This window comes from Hippoglossus stenolepis, chromosome 7 (genome assembly GCF_022539355.2).
Source record: "Hippoglossus stenolepis isolate QCI-W04-F060 chromosome 7, HSTE1.2, whole genome shotgun sequence".
NCBI lineage: Eukaryota > Metazoa > Chordata > Actinopteri > Pleuronectiformes > Pleuronectidae > Hippoglossus > Hippoglossus stenolepis.
The window spans coordinates 15,177,890-15,202,815 of record NC_061489.1 but is presented as its reverse complement, the minus strand read 5'-3'; the positions used below and the strand labels follow the sequence as shown (position 1 = coordinate 15,202,815).

The 24,926-nt window shown below is 42.1% G+C and overlaps 2 protein-coding genes across 4 annotated transcripts; both read left to right on the top strand.

Moving 5' to 3' along the window:
* Positions 1-298: 298 nt before the first annotated feature.
* Positions 299-8,117, top strand: LOC118112076 (nuclear factor 7, brain). Its single transcript, XM_035161074.2, has 6 exons — positions 299-1,050; positions 1,746-1,841; positions 3,869-4,102; positions 4,268-4,290; positions 5,292-5,407; positions 6,222-8,117. Exons 1-6 carry the CDS (start codon positions 532-534, stop codon positions 6,785-6,787), a joined length of 1,554 nt encoding a protein of 517 aa, XP_035016965.1. The 5' UTR covers positions 299-531; the 3' UTR covers positions 6,788-8,117.
* Positions 8,118-11,237: 3,120 nt separating this feature from the next.
* Positions 11,238-24,165, top strand: cabp2b (calcium binding protein 2b). Of its 3 annotated transcripts, none has more exons than XM_035161080.2 (7): positions 11,238-11,349; positions 12,160-12,438; positions 22,332-22,362; positions 22,450-22,584; positions 22,931-23,040; positions 23,554-23,701; positions 23,789-24,165. In XM_035161080.2, the coding sequence occupies exons 1-7, from the start codon at positions 11,266-11,268 to the stop codon at positions 23,812-23,814; spliced, it is 813 nt and encodes a 270-aa protein (XP_035016971.1). In that variant the 5' UTR covers positions 11,238-11,265; the 3' UTR covers positions 23,815-24,165. The 3 variants fall into 3 exon arrangements, with proteins under 3 accessions (XP_035016971.1, XP_035016972.1, XP_035016973.1); XM_035161081.2 differs by lacking the exons at positions 11,238-11,349; positions 12,160-12,438 and adding exons at positions 18,784-19,220; positions 20,361-20,567; XM_035161082.2 differs by lacking the exons at positions 11,238-11,349; positions 12,160-12,438 and adding an exon at positions 18,784-19,220.
* The last annotated feature ends 761 nt before the right edge of the window (positions 24,166-24,926 follow it).

The window sequence follows — 24,926 nt, the reverse complement described above, 5'->3', positions numbered from 1 at the left end:
TATAGGGCTCTCTGTGTTTCTTCATTACGATGATATAACATATATATTTTATATATTTATCTAGCGCCTCTTCAATTTGGCCAATACAAGTGACATTCACCCAAACATTCATACACAGTTGGCACAGCCGTCAGGAGCATTTGGTGGATCAGTGTCTTGTCCAAATTCAGGTTGAAGGAACCAGGAATTGAACCCACAACCATCTGGAGAGGACGACCTGCCCTACCTTCTGAGCCTCAGGCGCCCAAACAAACATGACCGCCTGTTGAGTTGAGGTTTCTCTCTTTCCCACAGAGTGGGTTTGGCTCCGGGCGCAGACCGTGCGTCCTGGCACGGAGCTGCAGCTCGCTCAGCAGACAGGTGGCTCCTCGTCCTCCGTCTCTTCCGTCTCTTCCGTCTCTGCTGTCAGCCTCAGACCACTCCCTCTCTCAGTGAGAACGGAAGAGCCGCGGTCTAGTCTTTACTTGTCCTCCGCTGCCATCAGACTTTGTTGTTTTTTCTCTAATCTCAGGACTATGCGCTCTGCACAGAATGGCGGAGCCCAACGCGCTTGACGAACTCCAGTCGGAGCTGACCTGCCCGGTGTGTTTGGAGCTGTTCCGTGACCCGGTGATCCTCGAGTGCGGACACCACTTCTGCCAGGTGTGCATCATCCAGTGCTGGGAGGCCAAGGCGGACGAGCAGTCGAGCTGTCCCAAGTGCAGAAAGTCGTGCTCACGCAAGCTGCGGCCCAACTCGCTCCTGTGCAACGTCGTGGACAGTGTGCGCAGAGCCAGCGTCATGGACACGGCCGCGGGGATCCCCGGGTGGGACCCGGAGGGCGCCCTGGAGGAGCCGGAGGAGCGGGAGCCCGGGTCCAGCATGAGCAGCGTGGCCTCCTCCATCGGGCACTGGCCGCGCCTGGGCATGGATATGTGCGAGGAGCATGAGGAGAAGCTGAAGCTCTACTGTGAGGACGACCAGCTCCCCATCTGCCTGGTGTGCGGCATGTCCCGGGACCACAAGACCCACAATGTCATCCCCATTACTGAGGCCTTTGAAAACTACAAGGTAGGCCTCTGTCTCATGGACACGTTTCTCTCTGACAGTTCCTCTTCTCACATTTTAAACCCAAGGTGTCTCACACAGGAAATGCCACTTTCCGAGTCTGTGAACCACTATTACCTTACAGCAGAGCACTTTCTCAGAGGAAGCGATGACTGCAGATGTTATAAAACAGTGATTGATCATTCATGTAACTTTCCTCTCTTTGTTCAAAATGTTGCTCAAGTTTGTCAAACACTCCTAAAAGTCAAATCAGAGAAGCAGTTTCCTCTTGACTTGAAAAACCACCACTGCTCTGGTGTTAGCAGTTACTTTCACTGACCGTGATGTTATGACATGGAAGTTGTTTTATTAGAGCAGACTGCCTGTTTTCCACTGCAGCCTTGGGGCATTTTTCTGTTTTTGAGGAATTCAGCAGGTCAGTGTGAACTCTGAAAACTTCCCCACACTGTGAGACCTGCAGCTGACCATCACCACACACTGTGTGAGGCCTCTCTGTCTCTTTGACATGTTTCACAGGGCGGTGAATTCCCATTCAGCCGGGGTCAGAATCATATGAGTCCCATTAAAGATGATGTTGTTGTTGTTGTTCAGAGCGGCACAGATCAAATTAACTCCTCGTTTAAGTATAATCTAGTTTACTGAGCTCACTTTTAGACCCAGTCTCACATGTGATTGTCTATTTCTTCTGCTCACAACAGCATAAACTGTCTGTGGCTCTGGAGAGTGTCCAGCTACAGACAGAGGAGGCAACGCTCTTCCAACAACAGACCAACGAAAAGATCCTCATCATTAAGGTACCAACAAGTGTGTGTGTATATGTGTGTGTCTGTGCGTGTGTGTGTTATTCTCTAAGAAAGAAAGACAGAAAGAAAGATTATATCTTGAACATAATCCATAAATACTATTAATACATACATAGATATATTCATGCATGTGCATGTGTGTGTGTTTGTGTGTGTACTCATTTTGTTACCTCTTTAGGACCTTTTCCAGCGTAAACACTGACCCTGTCACAACCAGGAGTCCCCATGGGGTCCAACGTTTGTGGTTCACTGTACAGCTGTTTTCAAAGGCTGTGTGTATGTGTGTTATTAGCTTATAAAGAAAGAAAGAAAGAAAATATCTTGAGTACAATCTAAGCTTTACATAACTGTGTGTGTGTTTGTGCGTTTGTGTGTTTGTGTGTGTGGGTGTGTGTTGTGATAGAACCAGTATAGCTTGGCAACGTTCACCTGCTTTTCTCCACCTCTACCAGTGAATGACTGTGGATGACTCCTAGTTATGACCGCTGGTGACACAACAGGTTGTTACTCAGCGACTCGTTCGTCAGACGTGGAGATTCTCAAGTTTTGCAAATGCTTGAGGCCTTCTTCTGAAATGTAGCGGGTGGTTCTTAAACCTTCACACACGTCTACATGTTTACCTTTTTCACGTTCACATTTTTGACAGGGGAGGTCACACAAGAATACACATGCACAAAAGAGTAGATGTTACACACCCTCATAGAGAGAGATAACAGCAGACAGAACTTAGGCCTGGTAGCACTTCAGCCTTTACTTAAAGTGTGTGTGTGTGTGCGTGTGCGTGTGCGTGTGCGTGTGCGTGTGCGTGTGCGTGTGCGTGTGTGCCTGTTAAGCCGAGATATGAGCCCAAAGTGGAGTGTTTCAGCTGCAGCAAATAACTACATGTCTGTGCGTGTCCTCTTTCTCTCTCCTGTCTGTCTCTCAGTGTGTGTATTTTACTGTCTGTCCGCTTGACCCAGTTAATTTGCCCACTCACACATTTTCACTTCTCTGCGTCTCTGTCAGTATGCGACAGGATGTGGGTGAGCGAGGTTGAGAGGAAGTTTGTCAATTTGTCTTTTCCTGCAGATTTCTCACACTGCTTGTGTGTGTTTGTTAAGTGATGGTGACATGTGCAAGTTCTGTTTGTTTGCCACATCCAGAGTAATGGCATTTGCTCTATATAATACTTATTTAGTGGCATGATTCATTCGAGACAAACAGCCACTGTAAAATACTTAATACTGTGACTCAGTCAGTGTAACATGCTGAAAGATTTCACCCTGTGTGATTCGGGAACACACCTTTAAATTATTTTTATGTTTTTGGCAATGATAGAGGAAGAAAAATGTAAAATTAAAAGTACCACATAAACATCTATGCTTGAGTAAAAAATTTGTAATTACTTGCTTTTAAATATACTTTTAAAAGTAAATACATGTCGAGTGTAGTCTATTCCCTAATGTAGCACTCTACTCATAGAACAACAAAGTGCTGCTAATAGATGCACTGTATGAATGTGTGTGTGAATGGGTGAATGTAAAACTGTACTGTAAAGAACTTTGAGTGGTCATCAAGACTAGAAAAGCGCTATATAAATACAAAACCATTTACCATTTACTACAATATTAACTGTGCCTACTGTACTGTATATTTTTGTTAAATACAATAATAGCACAGCCTCTGTCATATTAATAAAGAATGCTGCTAACACACTGCATTGTAAATACATTTGTGGAGTACAAGGTACAGATATTGACTGATAAGTGGAGTAAAAGTGAAAAGTACCCAAAACAAAGTAAAATAAATAAAAGAAAAATAATAAAAGAAATTAAGTACAGATGATCAAAACTATCAAAAAATGTAAACACATACATGTACTTTGTTATTCTTGAAAGGTTGATTGACCATTTACACAAATTGTCGTTAAAAAGGACACTTCACAGAAATAAGAAACAATGTAGTTCACAGCAAACACTTTTTTTTTTTTCCTGAAAAGCACTTAGTTTTTGTTGACCACTGTCCTCCCTGTGTGCCAGGAGCGAGCGTCAGATCTGGAGGACCTGGTCTCTGTGGAGTTTGGCCGCCTCAGGGAGTTTCTCCTGGAGGAGGAGGAGCGCATAAAGGAGAAGCTGCAGAAGCAGAAAGAGGAGAAGCTCAACCAGCTGGAGGAGGCGCTCACTGAAGCGACGGAGCAAATCAGCGAGCTGGATAGTACGGCCGATCAGCTTTGCGTCAAACTGAGGGAGGAGGAGAACCCAGAGCAGCTCAAGGTAAGAGGAGGTGGAGAAGAATAAATGGAGCATTGTCATGAATAAGAGTGGGGAAAATACCAAAGACTAATATATAGTTATAGTGTCAGAGATCTTATCTGCATATTTCTGCAGAGACTGAAGTGTTTGTTAATCCCAGGCCTGTTGTGATCTGCTCTCTTTTAGGGAATCAAAGATTTCATCGGAGGGTGAGTATCATCATAACAAGATCATTTAATCTCTGTGTTATCTCTTGTTTTTTCTCTTCATGACAGTCACAAGGACACGGTTTCAAGTCTCATTGAAACCAGATGATTGTGGTTTAGGGATTCATCTTGTCCTCCCATTAACGAGAGCACCATTACAAAGTGTCCCTACCTCCCTAGATATTTTTTTTCTGTTTAAAGCAAATTTATAAACTTGATGAATGAAGACCCCCCTCAATATGCTGTACATTTATAATAAAGGACCAGTTTGTAGGATTTAGGGGCATCTAGTGGTGAGGTTGCAGACTGCAACTAACCTGCACCCCCCCTACCCCTCCCTTTCCAAGCGTGTGGGAGAACCTGCAGAGACCCTGAAACATAAAAACACTAGAGGCCCTTCTGGGCTACTACTGTAGGAACATGGTGATGCAACAACAAAGTGGGCTCTGTTGAAGAGGACACATCTATGTAGATATGAAGGATACAAAATGCTGAATGATCTGTATTTAAATAGCACCTTTCTAGTCTTGATGACCACTTGCTTTACACTAGAGTTTTTGCCATTCACTCACTTACACAGTCATTCATACAGTGCATCTATGGCCATGACACTTGAGCATACAGAATGAGGAAGACTGGGATCGAACCACCGTCGACTCGCTCTATCCCCGGAGCCACAGCTGCCCCAAAACAACCTTTCTTAGTTTTTAGGTGATGAAAACACGAACTGATGAACAACTGATGAAATCATGATTATGATTATTATATTCAATTTCATCATAGATCCCCCCCAAACTGTTCACATGGGTCCTTTTAAGAAACCACAGTGTTTACACCTTCTATCATTTTGGGACTTTAATTCAATTGAATATATTGAATCTTGTGACAGTTGTGAAACGACTATAGACAAATACAAAACCCTATTTTCTTCTTGTGTGTATTGATTGTATGTGTTTGCTTCTGGTTGTCATGGTTGTTGGCTTTTTCTTTTGTCTGTCTCTCAGGGCTGAGAGTTTGTTTGAGCACCCTCCAGAGGTGGGTGTTGATCTGCAGTCAGGAGAGTTTCTGGGTCCTCTGCAGTACAGGACCTGGAGGAAGATGAGCTCCATTTTTCTGCCAGGTAGATACACACACACACACACACACACACACACACACACACACACACACACACAGGCACACACACACACACAGGCACACACACGGACAGGTAGAAATAAAAAATGGAACGATCAAAGTTGATGCAGCAATTATTCCTTTGTGTTGGTTAAGCTGCGAAAACACTGGATCATTCTGCAAAATAGCATCTTTTGTTTCACCTCAGAGTCTAGTGAACACACAGGACTTTCCAACCACGCCTAGTTTGTTATGGAAGCTTAAGAGTAATTTTCTCAGACGTTAAAGCGACTCCAGTGCCACAGAAACAGCCGTACAGTTGTTTTAACAGGCTGTGTGTGTGTGTGTGTGTGTGTGTTTTGGATATTATTATTATTATTATTTTTATATTTTATTTTTTAAACATAACATTTTAAATGTTTTATGTTTCAAGGCAACTCGGGGGAAAAGAGTGAACTCTTTCATTTATTTAATTTGCTTACATGTAGAAGGTAAATGTATAATCTTTCAATTAAAGAGCGTTAATTACCTAATAACACTTCAGGTGTTGTTGATGCAGTAACACGAGACAGACGTACCGGATTAAATGAATCTCTGGAATTACATCGCAGTTTTCTATGTTGACGCACTATTTCATTTATATTTTATCTGTATCCATGTACCTGATGCTCTTATCGGGCTCGTCTTACTGTAATTGAGCAGGTTGGCTTTCTATATCTTGTTGAAGGTCACTGTCGGAAGAGTCCTTCTCAGGTCATTCTCCACAATCAAAGCTCTGTAGCTTCATTTTCTCACTTTCTTTACTGTCGCCCTCTCAGCAGTCACAGCGGTGACCCTCAACCCGGACACAGCCTACCCCTGCTTGTGGGTTTCCCCGTGTTGCACCAACGTCCAGGTGGGCCAAATCCAGCCCAACCTGCCCAACAACCCGGAGCGCTTCACCCGCTACAACATCGTCCTGGGCTCCGAAGCCTTCTCCTCTGGCAGACACTACTGGGAGGTGGAGGTGGGCTCCAAGACTGCGTGGGGCCTCGGTGTGGCCGCGGCCTCAGTCAACAGGAAGGAGGAGATCAGCCTCTGCCCCGACGACGGTTTCTGGACCCTCGTGCTGAGGGACAACGGTGATGGCACCAGTGAGTACGAAGCGTGCACCGACTCAGAGGACAGCTTGTTGTACCCCTCCAAACCCCCCAGGAGGGTGGGGGTCTATCTGGACTATGGTCGAGGCGAAGTGGCGTTTTACGATGCGGGAGACATGAGCCACCTATTCACCTTCTATGATGCCAAATTCAGCGAGCCGGTTTTCCCATATTTTAACCCCTGGCCAATTATCAACGGACACAATTGGGATCCGCTCACTATAGTAACGCCACACTGGGGATGAACACTCTTTTTCATCATAGGACCCAACAGACTCAGAATGAAACTGCAAAAAGAGATTCAGCAGCAGATGAAGTCGGATGGACTTGAGCTTTCACACATCTGCCTTGTTATATTCAGCTGAATGAATGATGTTGTGATGATTAACATGCAGGCGATTATGATACTATGATTAAGATGGAACTAGTTAAAGATGAGACAAATGAGGACATGGCTGGAAATATTCAACAGTTTCTTATTGTCGACAAGTTCCCATGAAATGACGAAAAAACAACAATGAATTTATTCTACGTGGAAGCAAAACCTGATGTAGCTCATTCCCCTGTTCATTAGACCTATTTAAATCCTAACCCCACAGAGTGAGCCACACAGTTGCTCTGGATCTCACTAACACACACACACACGGTTGTTTTATTTTGAGTAAATCCCCCTCACACTCTGCTGCTGCCATAAATACTCACTAAAGCACCAAATGTGTATTAATCCACAGATGAAAATAGTCCTAAATGCGCTATTATCTCCTTTTTGAAAAAACGTTGCTAAAATTGCAGTGTCCAGCTGTTGGAGGGAATTAATTCGACTATTTTTTCTTTTTAATGGATCTATATATATTTGTGGCTGTTGTTTTTGCATTTTTTTTATAATCGGCTTCAGTAGAAATGAATGGGGTTTGACAGCCAATCAAAGGTTACATCCTGGGGGCCTTGACACACCACGGATGGGGGGGAGGACCCAAAGATGTCACCACACATGACCAACCTGCAGAGTCCAGGCTCTATCTCTCTCTCAGGTGTGGCATAAAGAAGATTAACATCTCATCTGACATGACAGAACTTGAACTAAGGGGAACATTCACACATGTCTGGTTTTGGTCTTTTCAGGGAACTTGTTGACAATAAGTAACTATTTCTACTTATTATTTTTCCGTTAATATTTTGTGTTGGTCCTGAATTCATTTGGAAAATAGGGGACATGTATTAATTGTAAGAAATCTAATCAAAGACTTTACTGATAGAGTCTTGGCAGAAAGCTTTTTAATTGTATATTAATGAATTTTGCTAAAATATCTTACTGCATGTTTTTTCAAATAACATAACAACATCATATCTTATTGCTCTTTTTATATATCTTGTGTTATACTTGTTATTACATCTACATCTAAAGCAATGATGTGTATCGCAGATTTATACAAATTCTGACTTTACAGCCTTTACAATGACACCTCTGACCTCTCAGCCAGTCAACTGTGTCCAACACTACACCTCTAACGTGTCACATCCACGTTAAGATCAGAGTAAACACTGTGCAAGATTTTAATAAAGTGATTAAATGTCCTGCTGAAGTTGTTGTTAGTACAGTTGATTCCACCAGAGGGCGCCACAAACTAACTGTAACTGCCGCTCAGTGGTCGCTATAACATACAACTCAGAGCTGCTTTTATAAACCATGCAGAGGATAAACTCAGCTGCCACAGTCTGACCGAAGCTTTTATGAGAGGAGAAAAATCTCAAGTAGTTATACAGGATTATTTTTCAACCTTTATCAGGCTGCACCAAATTTCACACACTCATAAATATCAGTCCTCTAAATGTGCCTGATTTTTTTTTTCATCAAGGTCCATGAATAATTCGATTGGAAACCAGTGAGCAAAATTTAATGGGTTCTTCCTTGACCCATAACACATCTTGCCAACAAGTTTCATGGTAATCCGTAGTTTTTGTGTAATCTTGTTTAAAAACAAACGGACAGGGTTGAAGACGACCTCCTTCTGCTTTGCACAACATACAACAATCCTTTTACCCTCAATTCAGACGAGGACAAAACCTCCAAAACTCCCACTGCACTGTAGAGCACTGATAAGTTAAAAATAGAAGATAAGATGATCAACTAAAACTTAAGGTAAAACTCAAACACACTAATCACTCACATAAAAAAGACAGAGAGACCAGGAGTGGTTGAATCTCCTGCAGGACAAACAGGCCTATCCAGATCTGAAAGATGTTATTTGGATAACCTTTGGTAAGTAATGTATCGCACCACAGTCACGAAGTAGGTGAGGCTGATACGAGTGTGCAGGATCGCGATTTGTCTGACATGATACTAACATCAAAAACACAAAAATCAAACAGCCTGCTGTGAACATAACTATTTAGACGCCAGGCGATTCCCCAAATTAAATATTTTTACAACACAACACAACACAAGAGCAACTCACACATCAGACACAGATCTAAAGAAAAACATAGGTTCACACAAAACCTGAACATTTCATGATATCGTGCTCTCCAGTTGTAATTACCTGTTTCTTCTAATCAGTTGATTATCTGTGGCTCCACTCAGGGTGTTGAGTTTGGTGTTTACCCGTCATGGATACACTCACATCGGCTGCTTTTCCTCCTTCACTGTGCAGTTAAGCTTCAGGTTAATGAGGCCCCTCGTGCCAGTCGAGGCAGAATCGGTGACTACTATTACGAACAAATAAGTAATGAGCATTGGTCTGACCTAAATAACTGTATCTGTTATCCGTGAAGCTTAATCTGTGTGTCATCTGCCCATAAATTAACCAGTTTAATTAATGAATCGGTCCAGGCCTTCTCTCCTCTAACTGTCCTGATCGGTAATTAGATATTATTGCGGCTTGATCAACATGGAGGTAACTCAAGCCCCCACTTCTATATTACTGCTCACTCGGCCCCCGGACATGATCGGTTTCAGGAAGTGTCAAGGTGAAAGACAAGTCGCAGGAGAAAGAGGTCCAAAAGTTTTTGCCATTTTATTTTAGAAAATCAATTTTTTTCTATCCCTCATCGCTCATTTCTCTTTTCATCCTCTTCATCCTCCATCTCTCCTCCCTCAGATGACTGAGCTGTTCCCAGAATAGAACAAACTCTATTTTTAACCCTGCTTTGCTTTTTGGTTCCGGAAACGGATCTCTTTTCGGCCTCCGCTAAAGAATCTGTCTCTCCCCTCTGGTCAATAGTCGATGAGGAGAGGGGGCTGAAGAAAGATGGAGAGGCAGTTGAAAGATGGCGTTGAAAAGAATGATGGAGACCTCATCGGGAGCTGGAGGGAGGTCAAGCTGTACGTCATTCCCAACTGTGGAGAATAGACACCATCAGGGTTTCAGTTTGGAAGACGAATGTTTGATGTGAAATAACAGGAGAGAAAGTAGAAGCGGCCGAGTTGAGGGATATTTCAGGAAAGAGCAGAACAGAGGAAGAGGTGAGATGTTTCATCAGCTCAAAACATCCACATTTTCCACTGGAAGTAGAGACAAATTGATGAGAGATGTTATACAGAGAAAAGTGAGATGTTAGTTGTTTTTACATAAACGCCACAAAGCTATATGGGCCGTTTTAGAGACATGAAAACCACATTAACATGTTCACATGCTTGCGTGAGCATTGGTGTCTAAAAATAGAGCTCAGTGGTGACACCTGTGTGTGCTCAGTCATGCTTCCTGGATAAGATTATGCATGCAGGACAACACAGAGGTGATGTGGAGCTGCACAAAATAGTCTTTCACCATCAAACTATGTTTGATGGTGAAAGACTCCCTCTCTTTCTGTCTCTCTCCCTCTCTCCATGTCTCTCTCCCTCTCTCCATGTCACTAAACAAATACCTGACCTGGCCACCTCTGACAAAAATCCAATTTGTGTTACAACAAAGGCTCCAGATATGACAGAGGATTTATACCGAGAGAGATGAGGGTGGGAGAGAGGCAACGGGACGAAGGTGAAGAAGAAGAGACATGACAGAAAAACAGTTTGACTCAAAAGTGCCTTGCATAAAGGATGAAACATACACCGGCGCCAGAAAAGGTAGTGAAAACCAAAACCCTGCATGGCAACAGGAGGAGTGTTCACCTGTGATGAAGGCAAAGAGGTGGAAAAGAGGTGGAAAAGGGAGGGAAGAGAGGGGGCGAGGTCGACGTGTTATAGGTGGATAATGCGAGTGAGGTAAAGTTCAGGGGGTATTGAGTGTCACGTCAAGGACCAGGCGATAGCCAGTGGGGCCAGAAGTGCAGGAATTTAATCCCATAGCCAAGACATCAGCTGATGTTAAAAACCTTCCTCACCTGCGCCACAGCAGAGAGACATACAGTATAGACGGATGCACCGTGCATCACTGAGGAAAACGGACCAGGACTGAGAGCAGCGAGCAACAGACAGGAGGACATAGGAGCTGTTCATTTGAAGAATTATTATAATTATTTTTCATTCATTCTTTTCCACTTTTTAAACCTGGAACAAAAGAGAGACTGCCACTGCACTGTGCACCATTTAAAGTCCTTTTTGAGAGAATTTGACAGATCCATGTTGGGAAATTTTTGTGCATAAAGCAAAAACAATAAAGGCAGCTTCTGCAGAAGAGCGAGGAGAGGAGCAGGGACGAGGGAAGAGAGTGTGTGAGGGTGAGGGAGGGGGAGGGAGAGCGAGGGAGAGAGAGAGAGTCTGCCTGCCTGCGCCTGTGACACCGAGATGTTCATGATCATTCGAGAGTCGTCCGCCACAGGAGGCGGTCCTGCAGCGATGAGCGCCCCACAAGAGAGGAGCGCAAAACAGGTGTGTGTTTCTCTGTCCATATATATTATATTGCTGTGCATTTGTGTGTGTGTGTGTGTGTGTGTGCAACGTATTCATGTGTGTTATTTTCCCTGTCAAGCTGTTGCGTTTTTATATATATTTTAGGTTTTGTGTGGGTGTATATATGCAACTGAATGTGCGCAAAAGATCTGCAGGAATTTAGTTTTGCGTGAGTTAAAGTTGTGAGAAGAATGAAATGATTGGAAATGCTCCTTTATGAGTAAGGAAGTCTATTTAAGTCTTGATAAAAAAAAACTATCTTAAACTGCATTTAGATATAAGAACCTCTTCCATGAAAGGCTCCCGTGTTTTTGGCATTTTTATAGAGAAGGTCATTTAGATAAACACCTTCTGGGGTCAGTTGTCAAACATGGTGATTTCAGACAGTAAATGAGATTTTAAAAGGTCACAGTGAATTCTCAAGTAGACACAGAGAGTTTTCATACCAAGACATCTGAACCACTCAACACCTCATTTTGCATCTTTGTGCACATATGTACAGAAATGGTATGTCCATTAGTGATGTTATAAGATGAGATGACATAACATAAGATAAGATGTTATAAGATAAGATGTAATAAGGTAAGATAAGAAAATATGAGATAAGTTAAAAGTAAAAAATCAGTAAATAACATGAAATATAAAATTGTGTTAAATGAGTTAAACGTGAGCGAGTTCATGGTGCAGCCCCAGAATTGGTGTGTGTGGTCGACTCGGAGCGGAGCTGAACAGGACGTATCATGACGTATGCGAGACTGAACACACTCTACCCCTCCGACCCCCCCTCAGGTGCAGGCCGCCATCAAGAAGAAGATGCAGAAGCAGAGGAAGCGGACCAACGAGCAGGGAGGAGGAGGCGGTGGAGGAGATCACGCTGCTCCTCCTCAGCCTGCCCGCCGTCAGAAATCCAATCAGGTCCCTCAGTTCGCCACGACGACAGAGGACAGAGCGTCGCTGGAGGAGAGGCTGGAGGAGATGATGGAGGGTCGACAGAGGGGAGAGAAGGAGAAAGAGGAGGTGGCGGAGCCCCTCGACCTGCTGCCCATAGTGGACTCTGTGTTTGGACAGGTAGGAGCCACCTGCTGCAGTGTGAGGGACTCATGGGTTCGTCTGTGGGCATCTCTGGATAGTGCATGTGAGTGTGTGTGTGTGTGTGTGTGTGTGTGTGTGTGTGTGTGTGTGTGTGTGTGTGTGTGTGTGTGTGTGTTCTGCATCAAGTTCTCCAGCTGATTGAATGTCTCGCCACAGCTGAAACCCTAGACCTCCTGTTGAAATGCCTGGCTGTGCTGCAGCTCACCCCTGACGTGTGTCATCTGACACGTCACATTGTCATAAAGCTAAACACACATTAATCATTCTGCCTTAACCCCACCTCCTCCTACCGGAAATGGCGGGAGCTGCACCCCTTCAGGGATAAAGCTATAAGGATGGAGATAGCGTGTGTTTGAGCGGGTTTTAAGCTCCTTTACTTTTGGAAACATTAAGTGTAATCCGTAACAGATACGGCCATCGTCGGCCAGCACCCTATCTGTGCAGCTATTGTATCAGCTCGGTATCGAATCACATCCCATAACTCACATGTTAAGCAGTGACACACGATACGGCACGGTAAGGCAACACTGTTACAGCATCTGTCACCCTCGGGGTCAGACATGTGGTGTGACAAAGTGGTGTGTGTGTTTGTGTGTATGAAAATGAAAGCAAAAGAGATTACACAGAAGTAAAAACCTCACACAATCACACGCCCCACACACACACACACACACACACGCCCACACACCCACGCACTGCGCACGCACGCACGCACGCACGCACGCACGCACGCACGCACGCACGCACACACACACACACACACACACACACACACCACCCACACCCACACACACAGACTCCCATCCACCTGATCCCGTCAGCAAACTCTGGAGGGGGTGATGATGATGATGATGACGACGATGAGCGAAGTTAGAAACAGGAAATCAATGTAAAGAGAAAATAAACGTGATGTCAGCTGTGATGTAAGTGATCCAAAATAAGAGTGAGTGAGTGGGAGAGAGGAGTCGACAGAGACGAGGCAGAAGAGAAGATTAGTCTTGTTTCACTGGAGGGTCTTTCAGGGTCTGTTGTTGTGTGAAGCTTGTGTGTAACAGACGAGTCATAGACTGTGAACATGTGGTATAAACACAAACCCTCGGCCTCCACACCGAGCACAAGAGAAACTGAAACAGGGCTTAAAGACTCATGAATTATTTCATTAAAAAAAAAACACAAATAAACATTATTTTTAATCACTTGATGTCATTGATTTATAGTTATATTTTGTATTGATTAAAATAATATATATTAATAATATATAAAATAGGCATATCATATACAGGTTTCTAATAACATAAACTTCTGAAAGTGGCCAATATGAATCTTTAAACTTTAATCGTTAAGCTTTACAGTGTGTGTGTGTTGTCTGGGGGCACATTTCACGTTTTGCATATCCACCTCACATCATCTGCTCTGCACACGCTCTTCACGCTCAGTTACATGAACTGGTGGTGATTCATTAGAAATGAGCCTCCAATCAAATCCCATTATATTTAGGAAATTAAGAAATACTAGTACTACTAAGGAAGTAAAAGGTTTAAATACTATTAGCTCTAATTTCTTCTTTCCTTCCTTCCTTCCTTCTCTCCGTCCTTCTTTCCATGCTCCATCTATCTGACCTGTTCTAATCTTTCTCTGATTGACAGCTCTTGTTACTGGACACACCTAATGTATATGTGACACCAGATCAGCACACACACACACACACACACACACACACACACACACACAAACACACACGCACAAGCACAAGCATACACACACATACACACACACATGCACACACAATCACTGTCATTCAATGCTGATACCTGGAGACAATCAAAACCGTAACCCAGTAACGTAAGCCTCAGTGTGTGTGTGCGTGTATGTGAGTGTGTGTGTGTGTGTCTGTGTGCATAGACACACATCAAGACCGAATCAAGCAGGTAATGAATCAGGCTTAATGGTATCAGTTGCGTCATGAGTTATTCATGTATTGCTGGTGTCAGTTTTGTTGAAAACATGAAGTTGATGATGTGGAGCTCATCTGGTTGATGTTGTTTTGTATGGAGCTGATAATTCTTCGCTATACATCTGGAACACAAACACAATCTAGTGCAATTCTACTAAAAAGCTTCACCATAAAATCTACTTTAACTTAAAGTTTGTAATGTTCCATTTTGTAGACCATGTCAGAAGGATCTAAATTCATATGCATTAGTGAGTTCTTAAAGTTGGTATGTAGTGGACTAGATACATGAATGGTAGAATACAAGAAACACATCTCCATATAATCCAATACAGCACTACTGCTAAGTATAAGCTTGATGCTGAAACATTAAATTAAATTCAAACATCCATGAAAGTGTCATAAAACAACACTTTGAACAACACAGCCATCATAAAGGTAGAAGGGTATTTTATTCGACTGTGCAGTTCATTGTACAAAGGAACTCCACAAGGACAGTGAGCATTAACAATGAAAGTCAGGCAAATATGAGCTTTTTATGCAGCTCAGGAGGTTAAGTGGGTCGTCCACTGAGCAGAGGGTTGGTGGTTTGATCCCCAGCTCCTCCAGACTGCCCTTGGGCATGATACTGAACCCTAAATTGCCCTTAACGTTTGTGCTGATAAAGTGTGAATGAGGTGTGACAGAAAAGGCAGCGCACATAGAAGCGATGGGAGAATGGGACTTGTGCTTTGAGTGGTCGATTAGAAAGAGAAGAAAGGTGCTTATATAAATACAAACACACAAGTTCACTGACGTAATCCTTTTCTGGCCTATCATATTTCAGATGTAATATTTTAATTCATTAAAAAGTCTTTATTCAGATGTGAAAATTAGAGTTTTCTGGAAGAGTTTCAGAGAGCATTGTGGTAAACAATAGCAAAATACAAAATAATTTCTTCTAAAAGTACATTTGTTTATATAAGTATGACATTATTTTCAAGATTATTGAATTGAACTGTCCTGTGGAGCAGAAAACTGACAAAGTAGATAGTGGGTGTCAAAAAACAGAATATGGTAGTAATCTGGGAGTAATAGACATCTTAATATTTTGCTTGAGGATTAGATGATTTAAAAGAGACTGAGCTCATACTTGTCTGCAGGCTACAGCGAGATCACTCACAATTAAGAGTTTCTCATCTCAAACAGCCGGTTTCTACTTAAGAACTTTTTCCCGGTAACATTTCATTTACAGTGGTTGCTCTTAAGCTGCAGGCCAGGCACTGAAGGCTCAATCTGTGCAGAAGTTCTGCTAAAAATAGAGGTTGAATCGTTACTGTCTGAGGTCCTCACTGTGGCAGCTGTCGAATAAAACCCCAGTTATTAGACCTGTCCTAAAGTGGCCTCTGGTGGTGACTGCGGCACATTACAAGAGACTCACCAGGCTGAAAGAAAAGCCACTTTTATCTTTATTCTTTGACAGTAGGATCCAAAAGGGGTCCCGACCTACTCAGTATTATGGAGAATGCTGTGGGTTTTATTGTCATGTTAGCAAATCATCACATTGTTCTTTAGGTCCTGCACACTCCTTTTACTTTTCTGATTCAACCTTTTGTCAGGTCTGTGTGGTCGTAATTTTGCTTGACATCTTTATCACCCTTCTTTTAGTTCTGTTGCATCTCTTAAAGTATGTGGACATTTTATGGTCAGGTTAGGGGTTAGTAAAGTCTGTTTGAAATCAATATAAGTCAATGTAATGTCCTCTGAAGAATGGAATAGTGTGTGTGTGTAAAGAGGGAGAGCCCAGGTCATGTATCAACTTAAAAGCCGATAGGTCACTTTGGTGTCTTCAACTTGTTTCTGCTGCCCCCAAGAGGCCAAAAAAATAAGTTACTGCAGGTTTATGCTCCAACTGTGATAGAGTCAATGTTTCCCCAGTGAATTAAAAACAAACCAATTGCATTACTTCACACAGTTGTCTGAAGTGAGGAACAATATTTTTAATATAGAATATGTAAAGTCATGTTTCATACATTTCAGCAGTTGGCACTTGAAGTCAAACGTTTCTTCACAAAGCATTTCAACAACACACACTTCACACATGATTAATTCATGCTGACACAGTAAACCAATAATCCATCATCTGCACCACCCGAACTCCAATCTGCAAGTCTTGGGACTGTGGGAAGAAGCCAGAGTACCCGGAGAGAACCCATCCGAAAACAGGGAGAACATGCAAACTTCCACACAGAAAGGCCCAGGATGAACCAGGATTCCAACCAAACATCCTGTCCCTGAGGGAACAGTGTTCACCACTGCTCCACCGTGCCACTTTAAAGTAAAAATTCCCTCCCAGAAATTATTATTTATATTGTCAGTGTATCTCTATTGTAAATCATATTATAGACCTTCATATCCAACAGTACTTACAAGAGTGCGTGTGCCAGTTGGACATTGGATACACACAAGCTGTACTCTCCATATGGGTGTACTTTAGGAAGCAAAATAACAGATCTGCTTTTGGAGGGATTTGTTGACAGATGCCTTGTACAAGCTCAGCCGATCACTTATCACTGCACTCCTAACCTCGACGTGTGATTTGAATGGTCTCCTTTTTTATCATTCATCTATCCGGCGAGGACTTAGACCACCTCGGACTCCTGCTGAGCGTGACCCGAGACGACTCTGACACCAGTGGCAGAAAGTCTGTCTGAGCGTCTTGCGTAACGTCTCTTTCTGTGATGAGTCCTTTCTTTTTTCATTAATTTGAGGTTTTAAAAGAATCTAAACAGTGAAAACATTTCGTGGAAAAAAAAACGCAAACACCGTTTATCTGAGAAACTAAGGAATCTGGACACAAAGACTTGTTTCTACTTTAAACACCGCTCACTTCACACTAAACTTGGATGAAATGTCTACTATTGTTTGAGCCCCCCAAGTTGTTGTGAAACATACACAATTGTGATGACAATTCTCTGGACACCAATCAATTACACAGGTTCTTACTGATAAGAGGCAGAGACGTGCATCTTTATCACAATGAATATTTTATTGACAACTTAACATTATCTGGAACTGAAAGGGAGAATCAAATAAGCAAAATTATTATTTGCTGCAAACAGAATCACATTTTAAGTTTACTACGTTACTCTAAAATCTTCGTAACAAATCTCTTAAAACTATAAAAAAAACAAAGGAAAGAATGGAAGATGTGACCAGAGGCCAAATGTGGAGAGGCAGTCTAACCAGAGGAGTGCCCAGATGTGCCACCAGTTACTCACCTTGGGTGCCTCACAGCAACAAAAGGTGCACACAACGCTCTTCTCCCAGTTGTCTCACTCACATGCGTTACGTGGGGACCTCACCCGGAGAGCCTAGCCTCCAAGCTAGGGAAATATAGAAATTCGGGAATATAACCATAAACATTACATCTGTAAACAATATAACCAATAATGGTATAACCCAATTGCTCAAACAAAGAAAACACTTCAAACAAACTAAATAAAGTAAATGCTGCCAAAAAGGAATAAAACCAATATTTACCAAGACAGAACCAAACAAAACAGCATCAGGTGAACCTAAGACAAAGAAAACACAATTTTTAGGTTGACCATGCTGTATATAAACCCATTCAAAATGGGGGCCACCACTACTCACCACCTCCAGTATTGGCATGTGTCTCTCACAGGCAGGACAACAGGGCACATGCAGGCTGGAGGCAGTGAATTTAGTGTGCAAGCCACAGTAAAGGAGCCTGGCAGGGTAGTGAGTCATTTCAGCAACATACCTGTATAACCAGCAACCAGCAGAGAGAAAGAGAGAGGCTTTCAGGTGCCTTATATAGCCTGGCTGATTAGAGGAGGCTGGGGCTGCGTTCAGCACTGACGCACACTATGTTCTCCCACAGTGAGGATTCTTCCCCACCACAACTAGATATGAGAAATAAAATATGACATGTGATACAGGTAGTTGGTGGCACTAAGTTGAATATAGATCAATAGTTTGCAGATTTCTATCTGTGTCCCACTGTTTGTGTCTTCTGTTGTGAAAGGAGGTGACTTTTCTGGCAGCCAACACAGTTACACAATTGCAGGCCACAGCACACTCTCTCCTCCTTTTTGATTCTTCTCCTCCAGCCCCTCATTATATCCCTTTCCTGCTTTTCTTTTTTATCACCCTATCTTCCTCTTTAATCTAAAATGGCAGGGATTAATCCCTGTGTGTTGATGTCCTCTTAACTCTCCCTCCCTAAAACTCTTTGCACTGTAGATGAAGTCATTTGAACCCAGCTGCAACATGTGAGTGATAGAGAGGAGGAGAGGCGAGAGAGAGAGGGGGGGCTTTAGAGGGAGGAGAGAGAGGGTGGGGATTATAAGTGTTGGTCAGTGTGAGGGGAGAAGAGACAGTGATGCTGCAGCAGTGAAGACTGACCTGGTTTCAGTGGAGCTTCTTCAGGTGGTTTGGTCTCGTGCTGCCTTCGTTTCTCCTGACGTTGGATCATCTGTAGTGATGAGAGGAGTCAGTCAGGATCTCTGGTGCGTGGATTAGAGCTGGTTTTCCTCTCTGTGGCGGCAGATGTGACGAGCAGCATCATGGGAACTCCCAGATATGTCGAATAAAAACTTCTCAGCTTGAGCCGGAGCTGGACCTCTGAAACCAAAAGAGACAAAGCAGATGAAAAAAGGAGGAGGAGGAAATAAAAAGTGACAAATAAGAAGAGGACAAAGTGTGTGATAGAGAGACAGAGGAAGGACAAGGGTGAGATTTTAAGTGAAGGTTGGTGATGGGCAACTGCACCAAACCATCCATGAAAGATAAAATGAAGAAGGTAAGAACTCTTCTTCTTCTCATTGGTGTTAGAGTGACTGGAGCTTCATGCTTCTATTTCAGGTGTCTCATTGTAGACATAGATGGATTGATCATTTACATTTAGGGAAATAATTTTGAGTTTTGATTTGATTGTTTTTTGTTAAGTCATCATCACACATTGTACAACAGTGTAAACAAAGTCTAAACAGTCTTTACAGTATGTAGTGACTGAAGCAAATGCTAATATATGTCTATGGATCAATAATTTATGTTTAAAGAAATCATTTGAACATTTGATTTAATTTATAGATTTTTTTATCAATCAGTCATCGTCATACATTTTAAAATAAGTATACACGATATAGACTCAATGTCTATAAACAAACAGTCTTTACTTTACTGAAAACGTTCATGCAGAAAGAAAATGCCTGTATATGCCTGCTCATATTCTTATTAAATCAAGATACCCTCCAGAAATATACCCTATAGATTATATAAAATATAATAATTTACTGTGCTTGACTAAAAGACTGTGCAACTTTGAGCATGAAAGTTCATTCTTGACCTTTTGAAACTGTTTATTTAGAAAAATTACCCAATCTCACTGGTCACCTTGCTTTTATCTAATAATTGTTTTATAAGATAAGATATTATTATTATTATTATTATTGTTATATATCTTATATATTTGTGTGCAAACATATGTGGTAGAATTGTTTGTTTTGAACTTTCTCGTATAAATCGTCTCCTTCGTAGTTGCACTAAAGTTCACCCACTCAGAAGTCTGTAATGAAGGACACCCTGTGTGTAGCGTCTTACTGTGATAGTATGATGACACTTAGCAGAATGAACTCAGTGATGTCGCTGTTGTGAGACCACAGCAGGATGGACAAAGAAGGAGAACGCTGAGATCAAGATGGTTTTTCGCAGCGAGGATAATATCTGATGTGAGTGGATTGCCTTGAAATAATAAGCAGCTTATGTAACGCAGGCTTACGGCCACATTCTATCTAATGTTTGCACGACGGGAAAACAGAGGGTCTTAACCGTGTTCCTTAAAAGATAGGATTGGTTTTTTTTTTATGTGTGAAGACAACAGTCACAGAGGCAGCGTGTGTCTGACAGCGAGAGTGGTTAACAACCTGGTCTGTCTCTGAAGGGGGTAATGGAGGGGTCCCAGCAGGATAAAGTGGGGGCAGTGGGCCAGCAGGGTCTGCAGCCAGAGGGAGAGGAGGAGGTGGATCAGGACGTGGAGGATAAGCCGTTCAAGGATCCTTTCGGTGCTCTGGTGAAGAACTGCAACATGCTGCACAACATTGTGGGCCCGGCCTGCATCTTCCTCAAACAGGGCTTTTCTCGGATGCTCGTATGTAAAAGAAAAACACAAAGTGTGCACACTGTGAAACTCACACAACCCCAGTGCAACTTTTCTTTCCCCGGTCATTTTGATTCATTTTCATCCCCACATCGTGGTTGAGCCTCCCTAAACTGTGTCATCCCTCCCTCAGGCTCAGAAGATTAAATCTCTTGTCACCACACATGCTCAAAGAGGTCGATCGATCAGTTCCATGGAAAACTATTGACTGGCTTTGTGGAGTCGTGCTCTAAAACGTGTTGCACAAGGTGATGTGGAGGACGGGGCTGCATTTACAACCCATTAGGTGGCCCCTCAGGGGGACAGAGGGGCCCTGACGCCTCTTGGTTCACTGCTTGACAGTTAGTGTGCTGTAGTTGCACTATGTAATATGTGAAAAGCATAGACTGATTATAAAGATGTATACAGAGTCTGACAGATCCCCAAAAGGGATGCCCCCCGATGGCTTGCTGCAATACAGGTCATAAATCCCGCCTCCTCCATGTTAGCAGATAGGACATCATTTATGTTATGGTTTTAAATTAAATAATTTTTCATGAAGATGGTTTCCATCTTTGAAGGAGGACTAATGCATATCCCACATATGGAGGCATGAGTCTTCCTGTAGTGGCTACGGGTTCGGTTCCAACCCGGCCCTTTGCAGCGCGCCTTAAAGGCAGGATGGCAGCATCCGTATCCGGAAGATAATAACATTACATAATCTATGCAACGCCATAAGCATGATGGGATTTGTTTGACCAGTTTCGTAAATCACACCTCTTTTCAATGTACATAAGAAAATCCTCTTATAAATCACTTTGACCTTGAGGTGTTTTTAGTTTGTCATTTGAAAAAAAGGTTATTTTCATCAGAGCAACCACAGTAAATGAAATGATCTCAGAGGATTTGTCCCATATATGTTATATATTCTGTAAAGCTTTTATCTTAATTTTGTACTGAATCACAACGTCCATTGTGTGAGTGTGTATGGGCAGGCTTGCGTGCAAAGCTCGAGTGCCATGTGCATCTGTGGAGATACAGTAAATGTGTGTCTGCACAGCGGACATGTGTCCGAGGGTATCTTTAACTAAACCACCTAGATCTCCTAATCTCTAAATGTTGGTTGCCTGGCAACCACCCTCAAATAATCTGTTTACCACTGGTGATTTATACTACATGAATTTCCATATATATCATATTGTGTTTTACAATCTAATCCACATAGATTTAGATTTAAACAGTTTTTTATTTCAGGTTTGTCTGATGCAGCTTAGTGGACACCTTTAATATAACACTGCACTAAATCACCATCTCGTCTCCTCATCATGTCAAATGATATTGAATTGTAAAACCCTGACTGGAATAATAATAAACAATCACATCTCATACATTCTCAACTCATGATCCAAACACGGGTCTGACTTCATGACTTCTGTCACACGTAACTGAAAACATATTTTTAATAATATTTCTCAATCATTATTCATATTTCTTGAATAATGAAAATAAATGATAATTAAATAATTTAATTATATTTTTTCATATTTCCTGGTGTTGTTTTGATCACTTGATACTTGTGTTTGTGTTTCATTTCTTCCCGGTTCAATGTGCTCTTGTGTCGTGGTGAATGTGTGTGTAGATGGTTGTGTTGCTCAGTGTTGCTGCACTGATGAGTTTAATCCAACAGTGTTTACTTCTCTGTGCAGAATCAAATATTTTCAGTTTGTGAGTCTTTTACAGTGAGAGGTTAATGTGTGGATGTTCTCCCTCTGACAGGACCGAGAGCTGAGACCAGAGGAGATTGATGGTGAGATCATTTATCTGCAGCACATCACACTGTGGCTCAATGGGACAGATCACGTCTAAACAGATCACTGTGTGTTTTTCTATCCAGAGCTGCGTGAGGCATTTGTGGAGTTTGACAAGAACAAAGATGGCTACATCAGTCATAAAGACCTGGGCGAGTGCATGAGGGCCATGGGATACATGCCCACAGAGATGGAGCTCATCGAGCTGAGCCAGCAGATCTGTGAGTGGAAGAGCAGCCTGAAACCTCAACACAACAGGAACGAGAACAAATCAGAACAAAATAGAAGAGAAAAGAGCAGAAACAGAAACCGAGAAGAAGACAGCAGATCAGAAACAGACGATAAGAGTGTAACAGTGGAAGACACGACAGAGCAAGAACAGAAAATAATAGAAGAGAGGAAAACAAAACAGAACAAGAACGATTAAACTCATGGAACTTATTAAAAACTACATGCATGATTTTTATGACAGAATTCACTCACTTGTATTTACTGCTAAAGCACTTCAGTACAGTTTATAATGTTCTTAGTTTTTACTTAGTGTGTGTTTGTGTGTGTGTCCTGTAGGTGGGGGTAAAGTGGACTTTGAAGACTTTGTGGAGCTGATGGGACCTAAGATGCTGGCAGAGACAGCAGACATGATTGGAGTCAAAGAACTGCGAGATGCATTCAGAGAGGTCAGGATTTACATACTGTTAAATAAAACTGTCTCTCGGTGCATCGAGGCCTTTGGAGCAACTCCTCTGGTTTTTCTTCTATGACAAAACATATGTAACGAATCTGACTCGTATGAGAACGTCGAGGAAACAAGATTGCATGCGAGGCTGCGAACCTTTTTCAGCTTTACAAAAGGTCATGCCAGGAGAAACAACTGAAAGCACTGAAAGCAAACAGATACATTTCCCTGGTGTATTTAGTTTGATAGTATAAACATACTAGAATGGCACGCAATACAGCACACACACAATTGCACACACTCATCAGCTCCTTAAGTACGTCTGATCTCTGCATTATTTCTGGAGAAATTCACAAAAATTTGGAAAATGGTCCTTTCTCACAACGTTCCAAAAATGTGAATCCGCTCTAAAGTTGAATGAGTTCTTCCTTGGACCCCACCCCTCCACCGCGTTTCCCAAAAATAGTTCAGTACATTTTGTACAATCCTGTTTCCTGCTTCTCTTTGTCTCCAGTTCGACTCTAACGGTGACGGCCAGATCAGTTTAATGGAGCTGCGTGAGGCCATGAAGAAGCTGATGGGAGAACAGGTGACCAACAGAGAGATCAACGAGATCCTCCAAGATGTCGACCTCAACGGAGACGGTCTGGTGGACTTTGAGGGTAAGAGGAAAATCTCTTTGCTTTTATGAGACCTCATTAAATGCAAACCTGCGTCCTCATCTTCCTCCCTGTTTCTTGTGTTTTCAGAGTTTGTGCGAATGATGTCCCGCTGACCGGCTCAGCTGCTCACATGTCCGACAGAGAGACAAACATTATGCAACTGCTGGAGGAGAGAACACACACGACGAGTGCACATTCTTCATCTGCTCTTAAGAGTCTTGCATCTAAAACTATATTTTTATATGGAATAAAGTAAAAACAAAAAAAAAACTCTCCACGTCTGAGGTGCAACACAAACATGAAGCATTATAGCAGCTGTGACACATATCAGAAGCTTCATAGACAACGTTCATGACTTTGTGCTTTTAGATGTATTTTTTACTCATCTGTTTATGCCCTTAAAGTGTTAAAATCTTGTTTGTAAAAGTGTAAAGATTTTTCTAATTAAAGAAAAGTACGAACATTAAATGACTGTGAAGATCATTTCAACCAGGTGAACTTGTGAAAGATACAATCACATGATGAGGCTCCATATATACAGAGTGTATAACAGCAAACATGGAGTCACAAGGCAAGAGAGGAGCTTTGTGGCCTATGAAGCGAAAGCATTGACACTGTAAAGAGAGTAAATAAAGAGAATAGAGAATAGTAGAGAAGAGAATACAATAGTTAAATTGCCATTGAGAGAGCAGAACAAAGAAAAAGAGGTGTTACTTCTGAAAAACAAGTTTAAAATGGAATAAATACACAACCAATAAGTTTGCAATGAATAATTACTTTAAAATAGAAGAGTGGTTATCTCTCTGTTATTGCAGAGAATGGATACCACACTTAAAAAGTATGTGAATATATATATGTCTACATACAAACTGTTATTATGTACTCTGAACTCACACTCTTATATTCAGGCACATTCCCAGTTTGAGGCCACAAACAGTAAAATCAACCACACTCTCAAATAGGTTGCAGTTACAGATTTTTACTGTAACTTGAATTAAATATTACTTATAATATCCTAATAATAATAATAATATCAAAAGGTTGAAGTCGAGCATGAAATGATATTTGTTGTTTGATTATCCTCCAAAATGCTGAGCGTCAGAATAGTCGTGACTGATTAATGATTACACACATTTTCATTTACCTGTTTTGTTCATCAACATTTGTATTCAGGTGATTTCATCATGAATAAAGAACAAGGACGACTTGTTTGAAATCAAGATTT

What these genes read in the sequence shown, in the direction of transcription:
- cabp2b (XM_035161080.2), top strand. Translation starts at nt 11,266, where the DNA reads ATGTTCATGATCATTCGAGAGTCGTCCGCCACAGGAGGCGGTCCTGCA. An exon ending in AAGAGAGGAGCGCAAAACAG is followed by an intron (nt 11,350 to 12,159) that starts GTGTGTGTTTCT and finishes ACCCCCCCTCAG; the next exon opens with GTGCAGGCCGCCATCAAGAA. An exon ending in CGGTCTGGTGGACTTTGAGG is followed by an intron (nt 23,702 to 23,788) that starts GTAAGAGGAAAA and finishes TTGTGTTTTCAG; the next exon opens with AGTTTGTGCGAATGATGTCC.
- LOC118112076 (XM_035161074.2), top strand. Translation starts at nt 532, where the DNA reads ATGGCGGAGCCCAACGCGCTTGACGAACTCCAGTCGGAGCTGACCTGC. An exon ending in AGAACCCAGAGCAGCTCAAG is followed by an intron (nt 4,103 to 4,267) that starts GTAAGAGGAGGT and finishes GCTCTCTTTTAG; the next exon opens with GGAATCAAAGATTTCATCGG. An exon ending in GAGCTCCATTTTTCTGCCAG is followed by an intron (nt 5,408 to 6,221) that starts GTAGATACACAC and finishes TCGCCCTCTCAG; the next exon opens with CAGTCACAGCGGTGACCCTC.